This window comes from Tenrec ecaudatus, chromosome 17 (assembly GCF_050624435.1).
Source record: "Tenrec ecaudatus isolate mTenEca1 chromosome 17, mTenEca1.hap1, whole genome shotgun sequence".
NCBI classification, from domain to species: domain Eukaryota; kingdom Metazoa; phylum Chordata; class Mammalia; order Afrosoricida; family Tenrecidae; genus Tenrec; species Tenrec ecaudatus.
Window position 1 is genome coordinate 40044440 of NC_134546.1, and position 20567 is coordinate 40065006.

At 52.8% G+C, this 20567-nt stretch overlaps 1 protein-coding gene across 1 annotated transcript in view; it reads right to left on the reverse strand.

Annotated features, from left to right (window-relative positions):
• Positions 1 to 6327: 6327 nt before the first annotated feature.
• Positions 6328 to 20567, reverse strand: part of KCNK12 (potassium two pore domain channel subfamily K member 12) — a 58390-nt gene continuing 44150 nt past the window's right edge. The window contains exon 2 of the mRNA XM_075535775.1: positions 6328 to 7314. Within this exon, the coding sequence (XP_075391890.1) occupies positions 6413 to 7314 (902 nt within the window). The 3' untranslated portion in view covers positions 6328 to 6412. The remainder of the gene's footprint in view (positions 7315 to 20567) is intronic.

Here is a 20567-nt window from a genome sequence, read left to right on the forward strand (position 1 = left end):
TACTCATAGTGGGGGTCCGAGGCTGTAAATCTCATCTTTCTCCCTCAGAATGGGTGGTGGTTTCTAACTGCTGACCTCGTGCTTAGTAACCCAAGGCTTAGCATACTATATGCCACCAGAGCGCCTGCCTTCTAGCCCCAGCGCTTAGAAATTGGCTGTGGTCCAGTCAGACAGAGCTCCTGATGGCTCCCTTGGCGCCCTGATGAGCATGCTTGACACTGCTGTTCTGCAGAGTAACTCCACAGGGGAGCTGTGGTTCCGGCCTGACCTCCCAGCTGCAGCTTCCAGGGACTGACAGAGGGGAGCGGTGGGCGCCCCGTGAGGGAGGTGGGGGCGGCTCCCACAGACACACAGCAAACAGCTGGAAGGAATGGCAGGCTGAATTTTATTCATCATTAACTTAAACACCCTTCAGGTCCTCTCGGCGTGCTTGCTGCTCAGAAAAATAAAGATGTATTGTGTAAGAAACCCTGGAGGCTGGCCCGCATGCTGTAGCCCTCCATCGGAAAGATGGAGAAGCTTCTAAGATGATTTGTAAAGCCATGGGAGCTGCCCAGGGAGAAAGGGGTCGTAGGGGGTGTGTGTCTCAGGCCAGGCATATTGAGATTGTCTGGGCGCTCCAGGTGCCTTCAAGGTGCCAGAGCTGCTTCCGGGGCAAGGAGTCCAGCCCCGGAGTCCATGCTGAGGAGGTGAGGTGGACACCTGGCAAGAGACCCAGTTTCCCGGGAGTCCTGAGGCACAGGGACACTTGCGGTGCACCCTGCCCACCCACGGGGAGGCGCCAAGGCCCGTGTGGTATGACCACCATTGTCCCTGATAAACATGCCCTGCGCTTCATGGGACGTAGACGTGGGGGCCGGGAGGGGGTGTGTTTCAGACTGTGCCTGTGGAATTGTGCTTTTGGTTTTTAAAGAACACCAAATGTTATAGGGAGCTGTAGCTCCGAGGCCCACAGCCCACACTCTCTGCCTCTGTGGCCCCGTTGGGCGCCCTCCCCAGAAGCGGCTCCTCGATTCTAGGCAGGTCAGTTCGCCTCAGGGCCTGTGGGCAGAGCGGGCTCGACAGGAGGCCTGCTGAAGGAGATGGATCCGGGGTCAATTCAGCAGTGACCTCCCAGGGTTTGAGTGTTGGCTTAGGTATAACGCCCAAATACATGCGTGCAAACAAACAAACAAACAAACATAAAACCCCCAGGACAGAGAAGAAGTTGCCAGGCCCTAGTAGATCAGTAGATCTAGGAGTTAAAAATAGGACACTTTTCTTCTCTAAGTGACCCAGACTAAGATCTTCCCTGGGTGAATGAGGCTAGGAGCTCTTTGTAAGGCTACGTGTGTGTGTGTGTGTGTGTGTACTGCTCTGACTATCTTAGGCAAGGACTTGAGTGTCTGAGCCTTCCTGAACCTTGCCCTGCATCCCATAGAGGACAGAGGGGGCTGACTATGCGCCCTTAGAAGACACACAGGCAGCCCTTCATCTACCTGAGGCTCTGAGAAGGCCTGGCTCCTCTCCAAGACCTTAGTCTCTGTGGTGCCACAGCTGGGTGGCAAGGATTTCTTACAGCCCATCCCACGTTTTGGGGAGCCCCATAACCCAAGCACGAGATGGGTGAGAGGCCCCCACAAGCACACATGTGCACAAACCTAAAAAGCTGAGCATGAGGCATTTGGCAGAACTAAACTGATGGATCCATGTCCAGATCAAATTCCACTTCATGTGGACTCATGTCCACCCCCTGTAGTTTGATTTCTGTTTCTAACCTGCTAAGGGCTCTTGTGAAAACTTGACCCGCCTTCAGCAGGTTAGGGCCAGGGGGCTAGGAATGCAGTCAGGCCACGGGTTTCCAGTTATGAACTGGACTATTAGCTGTATGGCCAGCAGTTCGGATCCAGCAGCTGTTCCGCAGGAGAAAGACAAGGCTTTCTGCTACCATAAAGTCGGTCAGGTTGAAGTAGAAGAAAATCAAAATAAGCTCATGAGAACCAAAAAACGACCTTGAGTCTATTGCACCTGAATTTGAAGATCATCTCAGGAACAGGCTTGATGCACTGAACACGAATGACAGAGGCCTGATGAGCTGTGGGCGGACATCAAGAGCATCATGAAGAAAGCAAAGGGTCACTAAAAAGGCAGGAAAGCAGGAAAAGACCAAAGTGGAAATCACAAGAGACCCTGAAACTTGCTCTAGTCAGAGTATTCCCTACCAGTGAGTCAGTGCTGACTCATAGCGACCCCTTGTGGATTCCTGAGATTCCAACTGCTTTCGGGAGAAGGATGTGGATGGCAGCCCAGTGTGTAACCACTACACCCGGGGCCAAGGGATCGGCATCAAAGAGCTCCACAGGAAATTTCAAAGGGCAGCGAGAGAAGGCAAAGGCAATTATTATAATACAATGTGCAAAGGTGCAGAGTTAGAAAATCCATAAAGGAAGAACATGTTTACATATCTTACACTGAACGAACTGAAGAAAAAATTCAAGTCTCGAGATGCAATACTGAAAGATTCTATGGGAAAAATATTGAATAATGAAAGGAGCATCCAAAAATGGGAAGAATACACAGTCACTGGATCCCAAAGAACTAGTCAATATCCAACCACTTCTAGAAGAAGTACATGATCCAGAACCAATAGTGTTGAAAGAGAAAGTTCAAGCTGTACTGAAAGCACTAGCCCAAACAAGGATCCAGGGATTGATGGACTACCACTTGAAATGTTTCCAAAAGTTAATGAAACACTGGAAGCACTCACTCGTCTATACCAAGAAATTTGAAAGTAAGTTTCTTGGCCAAGTGATTGGAAGAGATCTTTGTACCTATCTCCAAGAATCTTCAAATTATAGAACAGTATCAATATCACATGCAAGTAAAATGTTGCTGAAGATCATTGACAGACCAGAGGTCCAGGTCAAATTCCAAAGTGGATGTAGAAGAAAGGGTATCATTGCTGATGTCAGATGGATCTTGGATGAAAGAAGAGAACACCAAACAGATGTTGTTTGCATTTTGTTGACTATGCTAGGGATTGACAAACTGAGGTTCGGTATGTACATGTGGCTCTGAAGTAAAATAGAAAACATTAAGATTATTCCGATAATGGTGAGTTCATTTGTTTGTAAAACATATAACTATCTATGGCCCTCGAACGATTGACTCTTTCGTCTCAAAACTTTGTAAATGGATTATCCAGTCTCAAGAAGTCTGCAGGTTCGAAACAAACCATAAAAGCTCCACTGCCATTGAGCTGACTCTGAATCATTGAGATCCTGTCCCCCCCCCCCCCCCCGCCCCTGTCTCCAAGGCTGTAAATCTTCACAGGAGCAACAGCTTCATCTCCCACAGCAGCTGGTGGATTCAAACTGCTGCCCTTGTGCTTAGTAGCCCTAGGCTAAGGTTTGTCCAAGAGAGAAACTGAGAGCAGGGATCTTGCTTTGATCCAGCGGTGGGGGTTCTAACCCATAAAGCCATATAGTCGTGATAAAGAACCTCCTGGCCCAAATGACTCTCCCAATAGCTTTTTCATCCCAAGTTGTAAATCCTGTCCGTACTGTTTGAAGCCAAAGCCCCTGCACCTGCCCCCGCTCCCCCAGCCTGACTCAGAGTGACTCTAACTGAATTCACTGCCACTGGTTCCGACTCACAGCAAGGCCATAGGACAGAGCAGAACCGCCGCTGGAGTGGCTGCAGCTGACAGGCTCATCTTTCTCCTGCACATCAACCGAGGGATCTGAACTGCTGACCCTGCAGTTAACATCGCCAGGCCTCCTATAGCACAGACTAAATCTTTACAACAGCCAACTTGAAAACGCACGGCCATCGACTCACACAGAACCTATAGAACAGAACTGCGAGCCGTGCATCACCAAGGCTCCCGCTTAGGAATCGGGTTTACTAGATTTGAATCTCCACTAACTTTGAATTTCAAAAGATCAGAAGGGGTGGAGGGGCAGACACAATTTCTTGGCAGGGTACAATCAACGCTAAGATTAGCCCATGGTTCTGTCACGCTCCTCTCTGTGTAAGCCCCATGGGGCCTCGCTTTTTGGAGCCATTAAAAAAAAATTTAAAATGGTCTCATATGCACATAGAATAAGTACTCAGAATAAACTTTATGTTCCAACTTTGACGAGTTCTGAGTATCTTTAGCAGACTGCAGCACAAGAAATTGAGGATGAACTTTCTGCAGTGTTTCCTGACAGAAGATTGCCAGCGGCTGCTTCAAGGTGTTTCTTTTCGGAAAGCAGATTCTGTGTCCTCCTGGGGAGGTGGGATCCAGTGTAGGCCTGTGGGCTGTTGGGAGGACCGACTGGACAACTTCATAGGCCCGCCTAACTCATCGAGTCCACTGCGGGGACAGAAGCCTCCAGGTGCTGTCCCTGGGGCTCATTTCCGGTGGGGAGGCTGCTATTTTGCTGGCAGGTTAGATCCTCTACTTTAGATGCCTCTATCATGGGGCTCTCTACTTCCCTCCTGGGTGGCTTACATCCCTAAGTTATTTCCCTGTTGCCTAGGTGACACTTCAAATTGGTTACCTTTTAATGGCTCTTTCTTTTTAAAGGGATATACCTGACAGTTTATTTTTAGGTCTCAGGAGAGGGCCTTGTCCTAAAGACATGTGCCTCTCTGGACATTCCGTCCCTCAGCCCCTGCAGCCATTGCTCAGGGGGCCCTGGGCTCACAGGCAGTGGCTGGGGGTCTGGAAGTGTGGCTCTTGGAGCCTTCCATCCACAGCAAGGCTGACTCTCTCCTGCCCGGCCCGCCACACCCCCAGATCATGACCTGTGCTTACACATCAGTTTTACTCCAAATTAAAGTGACCCAAAGTAGTCAGAGTCCTTCAGATCCTAGCTAATGTTTTCCTTCTAGCTGTGAAGTGGGAGGGATGAGGAGCCTGCCTTCATGGTGTGTGTGTGTGTGTCTGTGTGTGTGTGTGTGTGTGTTGCGGGCACATATGCCTCCTCTGCTGCCAGGGAAGGTTTCCAGCGTTAGTGTCTCTCTAACTGGCTGGCTGGGTGAGGCGTCCTACAGCTTCTCGACAAGAATTCCTGTCAGAAACCTAGAGATCAGTGGCCCCTCCGTGTCTGTGCGCACTCTGGCATTCGTCCTTGGACCCCCTCATCTCTCTGGATGAGAAAGAGGCAGCAAGCGTGGTCCTTTACAGCACAGGGCTCTTTTTCTGCAATGAAGGCTGGGCGTCTGTCCTCCCTCCTGCAGACCACACACTGCAGCAGGTGAGCCTGAGAGAACCTGCACTTGATGGCCAGCCAAGGCAAAACCCTAATCTTCCCATGGCTTCTGCTCGCCACGCCGCGGTCCAACGCCTAGGCAGTGCACACAGAAGGTCAACACATGCAATCCTTTGCAGGCACCAAAAAGGACTTAAAATAGGCTTCTGTTCCTGACTTCCCCAAACATAACGGACTCTGCACCCAAATGCCCTGGTCCTTGCAGGGCGGCTGCTTTGAGTACCCAGGCCTGGAGTGGCTAACCCCCCTCCTCCAGCCCCCTCGGTCTCTCCAGAGAGGAAGGTCCAACCGACTCATGCGAGTTAAGGGGTGGGGGGAAAACCAAACCCCCCAAACCACACCATCAAAGAAAAATCTTGCCTGAGAAAACGCCTCCATTCCCAGCGGAAGATGGAAAGCCCTCTGTGAGTGGTGGGAAAGGAGGGCTGGGACATTCAGAGAGCCCCAGCCAGCTGAGGACCCAGCAGGGATCCGAAACCCCGCTCTGGCTACAGCCTCCCCTCCCCCCAAGGCACAGCTGTCCCCAGTGCTGTGCTCAGGAGACTGCGGACTGCGGGCTGCGAAAGGCCAGCTGGTGTCCCCTCCGGTGAGAAGCTCCGAAGCCGGGGGCCTTGCCGCCGTCCGCCTGTTGGTGGAGCGTCCCATCTCATTGCATAATACTACAGGGCGCTGGCGTGTGTAGCGGCTGTTCTATAGATAGACACCCACCGGCAGGCAGCATATGGCTCTCCCCACCCCCACCTGTCAAAACTGTGACTATTCTCACTCTGCCCCCGGGAGGAAGCTGCGAGGCAGGGCCCGGAGTGGAAATGCCGCGGCCGTCGTTCAGAACCGCAGGAAGGGCACCATCTGCCGGGGCAGCGGGCGGCCCGGGCGCCTGGACGGGACCGGGGGAGGGGGGTGCGGGGTGGGGCAGGGAGGGGCGAGCCCTCGGGACCCAGCCCGCCCAGGACGTCTCGGCTGGGGCTGCGGTTCTCCACGAGAGGACCCGCCACGCAACGGCCCCGGAGAACCTCTGACCCGGCCCAATACCATTTCATTAAAAAAAAAAGTGTTCCGTTAGTTTGTTTCATTTTATTGGCTCAAGATTAAGAAAGCGCCAGCGGCGGCGAGCAGCGCGGCCCGGACCCCGGGCGCGGGGCTGGCGCGGGGAGGTCCCGGCGCGCGGCCGCCTACCGGGCGGCGCTGGTCTCGGCCAGGCGGTTGTTCATGATGCCCAGCGCGCCCACGCCGCCCGAGAAGCCGTTCTGGCGCGTGTGCACGCACGCGCCGCGCGGGCAGCCGTTGGCCGTCTCCGACAGCTGCTTCTGCAGCAGCGCCAGCGACACCTTGTTGGAGGCGGTGAGGTCGCGCATGGAGATGAGCTCGCCGGACAGGCGGCGGCCCTCGGCGTCGCTGTCGCGGGCCGCGGGGTGGCCGCCGAGCGCGGCCAGGCGGCGGCGCAGCCGGGAGCCGGGCGTGATGGCATTGCGCCGGGCCAGGGGCGCGCCGGGCGCCGGGCAGCAGCGCGCGCAGCAGCGGCAGCTCAGCTTGCGCAGCATCCAGTTGAGCACCTGCTTGATGAGGATGGAGATGACGTTGAAGAGCGAGTAGATACAGCACACGCCGAGCAGGATGAAGAGGAAGTTGCCCAGGCGGTAGAGGCCCTGGTGCTGGTACGCCGCGTGCTGGCTGCTCACCAGGTCTCCGAAGCCGATCGTGCTGAAGGTGACGAAGCAGAAGTAGAGGGAGTCCACGTAGTCCCAGCCCTCCACGCTGGTGTACATGGCCGAGGCGCAGCACGACAGCAGCACGGCGAACAGGCCCAGGATCAGCAGCACGTGGTACACCGAGGGCTTCCAGCCGGCCAGGCCGTCGGCCTCGGACAGCGCCGAGCCGCGGCGGAAGGTGGCGGGCAGCAGGCCGCTGCGGCGCAGCTGGCGCTCCCGGCAGGTGCGCATGATGAAGGCCAGCAGCGAGATGATGCGCTCCAGGAAGAGGTTGAAGAACAGGATGGTCCCCGCACAGCCGAACAGCCCATAGGCGATCAAGAAGGCCTTTCCGCCCACCGTCGCCGGGGTGGTCATGCCAAAACCTGCAGAGACAGCGCAAGGGTCAGCGGAGGATGGGGCCTGACTGGCGGTCCCTACCAGCACCAGGGTGCCCGCGGCGTATGGGTGCGGCGTGGCAACACGCAGCTCCAGCGAAAGTGGCCCTTGCGTTTCTCTCACTTGAGGTCACGATATAAGGTGCCTGATCTTAGCAATCACACTGACGGAAGGGACATGGCCCTTCATCTTGAGGATATAGAATTCAAAATGCACGGGGCAGAAGAGTTACGCGGGACCCACACAACAGGCCCAATTGCACACGTGCACCCACGGAGATGAACATAAAGCACACGTGTGTCCACTCAGCGGCTCCTTTCCCCCAAGCACACCCAGCCGCCGAGCGCTCTGGAAAGACAGCTCTGCCAGGGCTGCGGCTAACCTGGAGCTGCGCGCTCACCCTGGTGACCAGAGAGCTATATTTAACAGTCTCTGGAAAGGACTTTGTGGCACTGACAAAGAATTGAGCCTACACCTCTGGGGAAGGGGTGGAGAGTGAAGCTCTCAGCCTGGTGCTTTTATCGCTGTGGGTGCAGCTAAGGTTTGGCTTCAGCCTGGGTCTGGGCCTTGGCTTGGGTTGTGAACGTCCTGGGAGGTTTGCTGTGCCGCCTGGGCAGATGCCTATTGCTTTAGAGCCGGATCATTCGCTTTAGCTTAGTGGTTCTCAACCTTCCTAATGCCTTGACCCTTTCATACGGTTCCTCATGTTGTGGTGATCCCCCAACCATAAAATGATTTTCGATGCTACTTCATCACTGTCATTTTGCTACTGTTATGAATCGGGTGGCCCCAGTGAAAGGGTCCTTCGACCCCCAAAGGGGTCAAGACCCATAGGTTGAGAACCCCTGCTTTAGGGGCTGCACTTACTTGGAGACACAGTAGTTAAGGGAGAGTCTTTCTCAGTTGGTTTCTGCAAAAGGGCTGGCTCCCACCATGCTGCTCAGGGCCCTGCCCAGCAGCAGCCTGCCCCTGTCCAAGCCCCTCCTGGTGCCAGCTGCCATCTCTCGTGCGGCCCAGGGCCGCCTGACTCTGGCTGTGGGCTGGGGTTTGCGATCGTGGTGGAAGATTTACTCCATGCTTGGACTCTGACCTGACAGCAACATCATGGCACCTTTCAATACAGGAGGTAGCAGACATTCAGGGGGCGTCCCTGTTTACTTCAAGGCCAACGCTGCCAGTGGAATGGGGGCCAGCCCGGGACCAAGGTGTCGAAGAGTGTTGCTCCATTCGGCTTACTGGTTCCCTAAACTGGCCAGGGGGAAACAATTCTTGTATTAATTTCAGGCTAAGTTCTGAAGCCTGTTTGCTAATAATTCTCTAGGTTTCCCGTGGGAAATGTCCAGTTGCCTGACCACAGTCTCTACACGTTGCTTAATGAATGACTCAAGGGAGTCTTAGATGGATCACCCAAATCTTCAGCAACATAAGCTGGGGAATACTACACAGCAACAAAAAAGCACAGACTATAGTTATTTGCTACAAAATGGATACAGTTGGGCCAACAAAATGCTGAATAAAAGAAGCTGGGCACAAGCAATGTATTCTGTATTCTAGTTATACAAAATTCAAAACTAGGCAAACTGAGACTGCAGTATTTAGCATACAAGGTTGCCTATTTGACTGGTCAGATGATAAGGAAATGCACAGAAGTATCTTGATCAGTCAGAACTTTGGTTTGGAGGTTGGCAGGGGGGGGAGGGTGACTGGAAGGGGGTGCAAGGGGCTGGCTAGGGTAGTAAGAATAAACTGCTGACTTGGGCGATGGTCAGTCACATGGGTATTAGCTACATAATCATTTCTTAAACTGTAATAAGTTAAAAAGTTGTAATCGCATTTTAAGAAAAACATATTGAAGTCCCTAGGCTGTTAGAATGCTATCAGCACCAGCTGCGGTCCAGCTGATTCTGACTCAAGCCATTCCCAGAGGGTCTTCACTCTGTATAGTTTTTCTCAATGGCTTTTTGCCTGAAGGTAAACTCCTCCAGTCTTTTGACTGTCAAGGTCTCTTCCAACCTTTCTGTTAGCGGCCAACAGCATTAACCATTTACCTCCGCCCCAAGGGCTCTAGTGGGAACTGTAAGGAACCTTACTTCCGATCTCCCTAACTCTCACTGCCTAGGTGAAGCAGCAGGGACAGAGGGCATGCTACGTCCAGCTAGTTGGGGGACAGACTTCTGTCCATATATCTCGGCTTCTACCCTGGTGTCTAGATCAGTAAACAACATTCTATGCATTCAGAGAAAAGAAGACATCTAGCAGATGGAAAATCCTGAGCCTGGAAAAATCAGTCCTTTGCTTAAGAGGATGCTGAGTGAGCTGTTCCTATATTTTAGGATGTTTTCCCCCCAGTTGATTCCCCAAAGCTGAGAACATCATGCAATGCATTATTCCGAGTTTGATGGGAAATACTAGACATCCATGCTGGACACAGCAAACCCCACCACATCTCCAGGCTACACTGCCTTCTCCCGGGTGGAGGGAGGAGAGGAGTGCAGGGAGAGAGATGGTGTGAAGTGGGGAGGGCTGCAACCTTCTCTACCCTAACCAGGTGGGGTGGGGGAAGGTTCTGGAGACCCTCCTGGTGGCAGCTCACTGCCCAGCAGACACTGGCGGCTCACCCAGGAGCACTGGGGCTGAGCTGGGGCAAAGTTCTGGGTGTTTGGAGCTGTGCTGGAGACTTGTCTGGGCAGGAGGTTGGCAGGAGTGGGGAGGCCCAGGAGGGGGCGCAGCAGTGGGAACCATCTGCACCTTCAGGCCTCACTGCATGGAGGAGGCATGGAACTGACATGGGACAGTGGGCCCTGTCCGGGAGGAACGCAGGGGCTGGCAGGCAAGCCTGAAGGGAGGAGGCCTGGGGACAGGTGAGAGGAGGTCACGGAGGTAAGTCGGAGAGTGACTCTCCCACCCTGGGGATGGGACTATTGTCCAATATGGGGCCTCCGTCCGAGAAAGAGGGCCCTGGAGGCAGCCCCATGAGCCCAAGCTGCGGGAGAGCTCTGGTGGCTGCAGGGATGAAAGGAGGGAGAAGAGACCCTGGATGAGAAGCGAATTTGAAGATCTGATTGAGACTGGACTGGATTCTCAACACTTGAGGATGAGCCTCAAATCTCAAAATTCTTGAAATTTGTATTTGGAAAACTAGCACCCGCCCAAGACACTATGAAGGAATGAAGACAAAGGCATTCCCCGGGTCGAGTCATGTAATGAGCTGGCTCCTGGGTTTCCTCCAGGCACTAGAGCTCTAGTGGCATAGTGGGTTATGCGTTGGGCTGCTAATGGCAAGGTCAGCGGTTCGAAACCGCTACCGGCTCTGTGGGAGATCTGCCCTGTAGTAATCATCTTGTTGGCAGTGGGGTTGGTTTTCTGGGTGGTGGTAAAGGCTCGTCACCTACCAGTGACAAATGCCACACACTGTGACAGCCCTGTGCTATCATTCCACCAGACAGCAACCCTGTGAGGCAGGCATATGGCCATTCAACAGCAGCACGAGGGGGTGAGCAGCTTGCCAACATTCCACAGCGCTGAAACAGCAGAGCTGAGGCTGAAAGCTAGCCCTGCCAGGGTCGAAAACCCGGCTCTTTGTACAGCACCAGATTGTCTCCCAAGGGCACCTAGGAATCTGCCTTCCTGGGGGAAGGGGAGAGGTGATGTCTCCCAGGACTGACCGTTTAAGGTGGGAGGGGCCTGCCCTTATAGTTAGGACTCCTGTCCCCCGGAATCCACTGGCCACTGCTACCCTTTGACCTGGGGCAGCGGGGAGGGGCCACTGCTTCTCCTTTAATGCCTCTACCAAGATGCACGTGGCACCTTCTCCTGACACAACTCAGGCAAGTGGGGCTGTGCAACAAGGCCCAGGCTAGGGAATGGCAGTGGGGATGACATGCGGGCTGTCTGGCTGACCACATATGCTACCCTCCTTACATTCCTCGGGGTCCCCTGCTCACAACCCCTACCTAGCCACCCCCACGTGCATTTCCAGGTGTCTGGACTCCCTAGGAGTCTGTTTTCCTGGTCTGGGCCTCTTCCCTGGGTGGTGAACCCAGAAGGAGACCTACTGTCCCCTATCCTTCCGTCCTCCCCGTCCTCACACCCACCTATCCAGTCCTTCAGTGAACGTTATCAAGGAAGGACCCTGGTGGGGTAGCTGACAAGGCCAGTGGTTCAAACTCACCAGCCCCCATTCCCTTGTGAGAAAGATGGGGCTTTCTACTCCTATAGAGAGTTACAGCCTCAGAAACCCACAGGAGAAGGTCTATCCTGCTCTGTAGGGTCACCATGAGTTGGCAGTGAGTTTGGCTGGTTTTGGAGGACTGGCGGGCATCATGCTGGCTCCGGGATATGATGGAAAAGACAGGCACAGGGGGCATCTGGCCTGCTTCTTAAAGGCCCCACGCTGGGTTTCTCAGGGGCTCCTTACAGCCCCTATTTCCTCTGCTGCCAGTAGGCTCTGTGCTGGGATGTGGCACGGCTCTCTCTGGCTATCTCCCCCCCACCCGCCCCCCGCAGGCTAGCCCGGTGACCTGGCTCAGCTTCTGGTCAGCGTAACCACCTGTGAGTGTAGGACCAAAGAGATAGCACATCTTTGCCTGGCCCACTGCAAGGCACTCTGCCCAGAATGAAGGGCACAGGCATGTCAGGAGGGCGGCCCAGCACAGAGTGCGGTCAGGGAACATGTTCTGCCCCAATTCCTATGGTCAGACTCCTGTGCCCATCCCACCCTCCTGTGGCTAGCTGCAGATCACCCTCTCACGGGCTCTGGGATAAGGTGAGGGCCACAGTCCAGCCTCCTTCCCCATCAACCTCAAGAGGCTCAGAGCCCGGGGATGCATGCCAAACTCGTGGGGCCCACACGCTGCCACTGACAACCTGGTTGCGTCCTTGAGTTGGAGGTGGGGTGGTGGAGATTTCTCAAGTTCCAGCGATGTGCAGGGAGCCAGCCTTGCTCAGGAGAAGGGCCTTCCTGGAAGCTTCAGCCAGAGAAAAGGTCAACCCAAGCACCCCAACCATGCCTTCTTCTCCCAGTCACACCCCGCAGAGGCGTCCTCTGCCCCCAGTGGGTTCGCCGCAAGCCTGCTATTTTGTTTATACCACAATTGATCTGCCATCCAGTTTGCAAAGAACAGACACTTGGGGGCTTTATTATTGCCACTCTGACTAAAGCTGTGACGCTCCCACCGCCTGTCTGATGCCGCCTTCGCAGTGGAGCCCCGTGACAGGGCCTCTGTGGTTCCCAGGAGGAGCAGGCCCCGTCAAGTCACAGCTTGTAAGTGGCTGAGCCGGCCCAGAAGCCTGAGCCCCTTTTCTGGGGAGTGTCGTCCTGCCCAGGCACCTTTTCCTGCTGGGCTCTGGACTGCCCACTGGGCTGTGGGAAAGGAGATGTGCTGCCCAGTCTGGGGTCCTCTCTGAGAGTGAAAGGGGGCACTATTGATAACCACGTGGGGACAAAATGGTCGAAGGCCACTTGGTGGGGAAGAGAGAGTTTCTTCTACAAAATGGTGTTGGCAAAACGGGGAATTAAATTGCGGAAAAATGAAACCGGATCCACATGGCACACCCCACACAGCAACAAATTCCAAAGGAATCAAAGACCTGAGTGTTAAACCTAAAATGATAAAGTTCCCGGAAGATAACACAGGGACAAAGCTGGACCCGGGTGTCCAAATCTATGGCACACATAACACTATCAAACAAGAACAACAATGCTCAAACAGAAGAGAAGCTAGATCATCGTGGCACAAAAGCCCTAGCCAAAAGAAGAAAAAGAGAAGCTACGTGTGTGTGTGTGTGTGTGTGTGTTTGCATTTTGGGGTAATGACATATCTGACAAAGGCCTAAGTGCTAATATACAGAAAACGTCAAAGCCTCCACAACAGGAAGACAGACGATCCAATGAAAAAGAGGACAAAGGCCGTGGCTTCACCAAAGAGAGCATTCAGGCGACTAGCAGACACAAGAGGAGGTTGGTGATCAGTAGTCAGTAGTCAGTAGAGAGATGGATCCAAAAGACAGTGAGAAGCCACCTCCCTCCTACAAACAGAGCTCTGACAAAGAGGTAGAAATCCACGGATGCAGGTGAGGTGGTGGGAGTCTGGGGCTCTCATACATTGTGTGGGATTGCGACGTGGTACGGCCACTATGGAAAGTGGTATAGTGTTTTCTCAAAAACTAGAAACACATGTGAACTAGTCATTCCATTTCGAATCCTATATCGTTGAGCAGCAAGAGCAGTGACGTGAATAGACGTATGTCTACCCAGGTTCAAGGAGCCCTGGTGGTGCAGTGGTTATGGGTTGGGCTGTGATCTAGGTCAGGAATTCGAAACCACCAGCGGCCTCGAGGGAGAAAGACGGGGATTTCTACTCCTGTAAACGGTTACATTATCAGAAACCTGTAGGGGCAGTTCTACCCTGTCCTATGAGTTGGCATCGACTCACTGGCAGGGAGTTTGTTTTTGTTATCCATGTCCATCGCGTTATGCATAATAGAAGGAAGATGGAAACAAGTTTCCATCCGTGGATGAGTAGATGAACAAACTGTGGTGTTGACAAACAATGGAACACTGCAGTGATGGAGAATCGTGATGAGTCCTCAAACATAACACAGACAGATCTAGAGGAAATCTGTCAATCACAAAAGGACAAATGTGTGGTATCACTCTTATAAAAAGTCAGGGATAGGTTTAGTCACAGAAAGCAACATTCTTTAGTGGCTACCAGGGTTGAGAAGGGGAGGGAGGGAGAGTCTCTTACTACAAAGTCAAAACTTCAACAAACCCACTGCCAGTGAGTGGATTCCACAGTGGCCCCACAGAGGGTTCCTGAGACCTCACATCTTTACTGGAACAGACAGCGTCATCTTTCTCCCACAGAGACCGGTGGGTTTGAACCCTTGGCCTGGAAGGTTAGCAGTAACCCACTGTAAAACCAGGCTCCTGTGGCTTGGGACTGCCCTGGTTTGTACATGCTGTCTGGGCATGATGGTTTTGCCTGGTGTTTGGACAGTTTATTGTGTCTGAGATGAAAGTCTGCATCGAACATTAGTTTCCCATCCAACGATGCGCACACCGATCGTCCTGCCACATGGAGTGCTAGCCCCACGAGGTGTTGGTGCTGTTCCCACTTCCACCTTGCCTCCTCCTTTCCTGGGTCTCCAGGTCTCCTGCCTCAGCCTCTGGGCACAGTTGATTGTGCTAAGGAACATTCCTGAAGGGGTGACCGTTAATGTTATAGGCCAGTCTCTCGTTTGGTTGAAAGGTGACCTCTGAGAGTGGTACCAGTCCGGGTTAGCAGGATCCATAGCAACAGGGAGGTCTGCGTAAACCTCAGATCCCAAGGCAGGTCCCACGCCACAGGTTTTTGAGGGACGTGGTCCTGGGATCTCTCTTTTAACAAATGTCCTCTGATGAGATTGGTGCACATGGACCGAAACACTTTCCTTGCAAAGGGGACGCTACCAGGTATCCTGGATGGAGTCTACTCAATGAAAAATCTTTCCATTTATACTTCCAGGGACCTGTAAGGCGTGGACACTTCACTGATGACACAACAGCTATGTCTGTAACTACCATTCTCCCCAACTCCGACCAGGTAGCAGCCAGGCCCGTGGAAAATGCCCCTCTCTCCGTTCTTGAAATGGGCTCTAGTAGTCTCGACCAAACAGCATAGCCCAAGCCCCTTACGGGATAGCTGAGAGAGCCCTGGTGGAGTATTGGCTGCAAACTATACAGGTTCAGAGGTTTGAAACCACCAGCTGCTTGGAAGGAGATAGATGGGGATTTCTACTCCTGCAAAGAGTTACATTCTTGGAAACGCATAGGGGCAATTTTACTGTGCTTTGGAGGCGTCATGGTTAATCCCTGGACTGCATGCGATCTGCATGGCCGGCAGTTCAAAACCACAAGGTTCCAAGGGAGAAAGACTGGGCTTTCTGTTCCCCGTAAATGGCTACAGTCCCGGAAAGCCACAGGGTTGACTTAATGGCAGTGAGTTTTTAATTTATTTTTTAACTTAAGCGGATTCAGCCAAACAGGGCAGGGCTCTCCTATAGCAATCGTGATTAGCTCAAGAATAGGCCTGTGGCCACATTCCGGCCAATAGGATGAGGAGTGGGGTCTGAGCATTTCTGGTTAAAAGTTCCCCCACTCTTAGGAGAGAGTTGGTGGGATTCAAGGAGCAGGACGTGGCTCCAGGAGCAGCTACTTGGGAGCTGCATGGGGCTCTGAGGAGCAGCCCGCCTCGAGATGAAGCGGAGCTACAGGAAGGTAGAGAGGGGGCAGTCTGAAAGACAGGTCTTGGTGACTGGTGACCTGTGAAATCCAACCGCCCTACCTCTGGGCTCCAGGTGCAAGAGCCCATCCATTCCTGCAAGCAACTCAAACACCAAACAGCCCAGAATTAAGGAAATTGCACTGCCTTGAACAGAATGGTTTGTGTCTCCTAAAAGCCGAGAGGTAGCGGGAAGTCACTGACTTCTCTGAGCCCCGTTTCTTCACCTGTGAAATGTAATAGGCACCCCTGCTGTAAGCGGTACTACCCCAGCCAGAGTGTGTTCGTCAGGCTGCGGTCTAACTTAGCGCAGGGCTGGGGTGACGGGTTCCCACGACGGAGGAGCAAAGAGAGACGAAATAAGGGAAACCAGAGTCTACATGGCTGGACGTTTCGGGGCACCTTCTGGGTGAACATGACTTCTACATGCAAGAAGAACTAGGTGACGCGATTCAGTGCCCCGCAAGCGAATCTGACCTAGAGAGTGCATTTGGTCACCTCCGGTCACTTTTGTGTTTCCTTGGGCCATGCCGGACTCTACTCAGAGGAAGAATCAAGAGCGGCACTTTGTCAAGCAGTGACATTTTTAAAGTTATAGTCACACTGCATGGTCAAGGACGGTGGACAGTTCGTAGCAATGGGGGGGGGGGCAGGTTCGTTGAGTGCATAAATGGAACCCTTGCTTCGTGGAGTCTTGGGTGGAGCCTGTGACTTTTTAGGTTTCACCTGCCTCCAGGCGATGCCTCCGAAGCTGACCAGCGAACCTTATTTTGAACAGCCAGGACTTGAATCACCGCTCATGATCAAATTGGCGACATACTGTGCTAACTATCTTTGGGGGCTTGTCTCCACAATGAGAATGGGGACTCCCTGCAAACAGGGGCTACATGTCATTGGCTCTTTGGCGTCTGACTGAATCCTAGCTCCGAGATGCCTTCACTGTGGGTCTTGAAGCAAATTAAATCTCTCTTTGCCTCAATATCCCCATTAGTGAGATGGAGATGATAATAGTATGCGCTTATACAGACACACAGCGGAGACACGCGCAGCCCTAAGAACAGCGCCCGGCACGCCAAGACTCCTTCAATGCGAGCTCGTTAGCATTAATCTACCCTCCACAGAGAAGAGGGGAATCTTGCACAAAGTAGGCACGGACAGCCATTTGTTGACTAGATGACTAAAAGCAAATGTTTAGAACTATGAGGGCGTGTGACTAACAGCGCTGAGCTGGGGGCGGCGATGGGCAAAGACGGAAACACCGGGATTGCCAGATAAAATACGGAATGCCCTGGGACATATGAACATCTGCACCACAACACATCTCCTTTCAATTCACTCACTCCTCGGACTGTCTCCTGATCCGACACTTCAAATTCACGACACAACACATGAACCCCCGACATGGATTTTGCACAAATGCTGAGGTGATGGTGATGGTGACGGTTGAGGTGATACGTCCTGGCGGTGAGGCACTGATGGAACTTGGCATCCATGTGACAACATAGGTTTGCTGCATGTTAAGCTCCGGTGTGATCGCCCTCCTTTTTCACACAACAATGCTTTTCACCTAATGAGCTGGTCTTTGGAGAGTGTGTATATCTCTAAACTGGAGCATGGGGCATGTTTATTTTTAAAAAAAGATTAGTTGTTTATCTGACATTAAAATGTAACCAGCTGTCCTGTGTTTTTATTTGCAAAATTTGACGACGCTGTCCATGGTCCCAGTTGTCTGCTTGGCACAGTTCTGCGGTAAGCTTTCCTGATGCACCCAGCTGGTTTGGGCCGTGCCTCGGGACGGGCGGGAAGAGGCACTGGTGGCCTCACTCTAAGAATCCAGGAGCACAAGGCTTGCACACGACGGTGCCTGGTTCAGGGCCACGCTACCTCTTGGGCTGTCCAGCTTCCGCTCGTAAAGAGAACAGTGGGAGATGGCTTCTTGGAGGCCAGGTGGCCAGGTACACCATGGGGTGGAGGGCTAGGGGCAGGGAGTTGACAGGTTCTCTTATGGGTGGAGTCTAGACACTGATTCTTGGGAAGGAGGGGGCCTCCTGGCCCTGTCCTCTGGGGGAAGGGCTGGACAACTGAGAGGACAAAGGGCAGCAGCCTCATGGCTGCCTGCAATGGTGTCTCCATGGGCCACCGAGTCATTCCCTGGCTTTGCCTGGGGCCTTCTTGTGGTAGTGGGGCCTAGAGAACGAATGGCGGAGGCAGGTCGGTACAGAATTTAATGAAGAATGAACAATTGAGGGTGAATCAAAATAACAGCCGTTATTTTTAACTCACTAACCTAGGCGCCCCGGTGGCCTGGGGATAACTTGTTGGGATGCTCATCCAGTTCCAAACCAAGAGGAGGCTTTCTGCTCCCTCTAAGAGCTGCAGCCTTGGAAACCCACAGGGGCCGTTCTGTGGGGATGGATTCGGAAGCAGTGAGGTTTTGGAGGTACCAAGATCTCCCTCTCTTCAGTCCTGTCTATCAGTTCATTTAATGCTCACAGCGCCCTTCCGAGGAAGTGTGTGTCGAGTCTAAGCCACGTGTTTCTTGCCCTCCACATTTTAGCATCTTTATAGCCTGAGCGTGTTTTACAATCGATGGCCTGGCGGAGTTTACCTGGCAGCATTTTTTAATTCTTGATGACACGGACAGTGCTAGTGCATTCAGAGGTACCTCCGAGTCGAGGAACTACAGTGAGCATTGCTGTCAGTCCCATTTCTTAGCGCAGTAACCTGCGTCACACGGAGCAGCAAAAGACAAGGAGATGCAGTAGCCGGCCTACGATCCCAGAGCAAACACTGCTTAACCTGGGCCTGGAAACTAGAGGAAGGAGCCCGCGTGACCAGGAAGAGAGGCTTCACACAAAGAAGAAAGAAGAAAGAGGTTGCTTGTTGTGGAGAGTAACAGTTCTCAGCTCTGTATCCCAACAGAAGGACCTGGGAAACGTCCAGCGATCCCAGTGCCAGGCGCACCCAGACCAGCTGGATCAGCGCAGGGGCTGAAGCTCTCCTGGTGGTTTACGGAGGCAGGATTTGTGTTCTGTTGTGAAAGTGGCATGGTAAATTCATTCCGTAGGAATCTTGGTAACGGTAAAATCTCCCATGTACAGGCCCAAGGCTAACTCTGCCATTGACCTGCCCCTGGTGCCAGCTAGAGCCACCACCCTCTCCAGTTGAGCGTGGCATGGGTGGCATGCGTGACAATGGGATGTGAGGAAACGGGGTTGTTTTGGGAAAGCTGTGGTGATAGGCTGTTGGATTTTCTGCTGTTCGAGGGCTGGTGGCCCTGTGCATTAGGTTACAGTTCAAACCCACCTGCTGCGCAGCAGGAGAAAGTTGAGGCTGTCTGCTGCTGTCAATATCTGAAGTTTTGGAACCCCAGTATAGAGCTGCTCTGAGTTGGAATCAACTTGAGGGTAGTGGGTGTTGGTTTGTGGGGTTGTCTAGCAGGCTGAGAACAGGGGCTGGTGTTTTCTCGGCCCCTCCGCAGTGAACTGGTTGCTCAGAGAGCCGCCCTCACCCTGTGTTGGTATTTGCTTTTCTGTCTTCTTCTTTGGGGCGTGGGTGATAAAAAGAACAGTGTCACACGGGCTGCACATCTTTGGCCATTGGAAACATTTCGGCAAATATGAGACAGGGCAAGTAACTCCCAAATCGGGGCTGCGGCTTGGCACTGGCACTGCTTCCCCTGCCACCGGGTTAGAGGCTGCCTTCAGCCTCCCCTGCCGGCCCGCTCAGCGCTTCAGCTGTGGGGTTCACGTTTTCTCTCCTCACCAGAAATCTTTCAGCAAAATGAGTTATTAAAAGCTGGTTAACTGCTTCTGCCTCTGGGTAGCTCCAGCTTAATGACCTCTCCTGGGGAGCAGCTGTCAAGATAGGCCCCCAGGAGCTGACTCATTTACATAGAGCTGGCCTCCCTCCTGCCTCTCCCTGTTTCTCTGATGACTAATTCCTTTCTGGGATGAGATCATCACCCCCTGCTGACCCCTACCGAGAGAGCAGAGAAGACTGAGTCCAGGGTCGCCATTGAGGGGACAAAGGCCAAGTCAACCACAGCCCTGGGGCAGGGGGGTGGGGGTGGGGGGTTGGGGGGGAGGGTTGTATGTCGATCATTCTGATTGGTTCCCCCTCTCCTGCGTCTCCCACCACCTTCCCCTTTGCTCATGGTATTACTACTCTCATTGGTCCTGAGGGGTTTAACTGTCCTGGATTCTGTGTGTCGAGAGCGCTTATCTGTACCAGTGTACATGCTCTGGTCTAGCTGGATTTGTAAGGTAGAACTGGGGTCATGAAAGTGGGGTGGAGGGGGGAAGCATTAAAGAACTAGAGGAGTGTTGAGTATTGTTGGTGCTATACTGAACCCTGGCTGAATCGCTCCTTTCTTGTGACCCTTCTGTCTACAGATGGGCTTTGGGTCTCCACTCTGATCCCCTTCTCGTTCACATTGAAATGGTTGTTTGCTTTGAGTCTTCTGATGCCCAATACCATCAACACCTCGTGATCCCATGGGTTGATATGCTTCTTCCATGTGGGTTTTGTTGCCTCCCTGCTAGATGGCCTCTTGTTTAACTTCAAGCCTTTAAGACTCCAGATGCTATATCTTGTAATAACCGGGCACCTTCAGCTTTCTTCACATTAGCTTATGCACCCGTTTTGTTTTTAGCAATCGTGTTGGGAAAGTGAGCATCATAGAATGCCAGGTTACTAGAACAAAGTGTTCTTGCATTGAAGGAGTACTTGAGTAGAGGCCCAATGTCCATCTGCTACCTTGATTCTTAACCTATAAATATATGTGCATAGACCTATATCCCTATCATAATATATTAATATATTTATATATGTACATGCCCATTTTATACCTCTATAACTATCTTTTGCTTCCTAGTTCTTTCCTCTATTTCCTTTATTTCCCACCTGTCCCAGTATCATGTTTGACCTTCATTTAGCTCTCTGTACTTCCTCTTGGCTACATTGCACTTGACTGA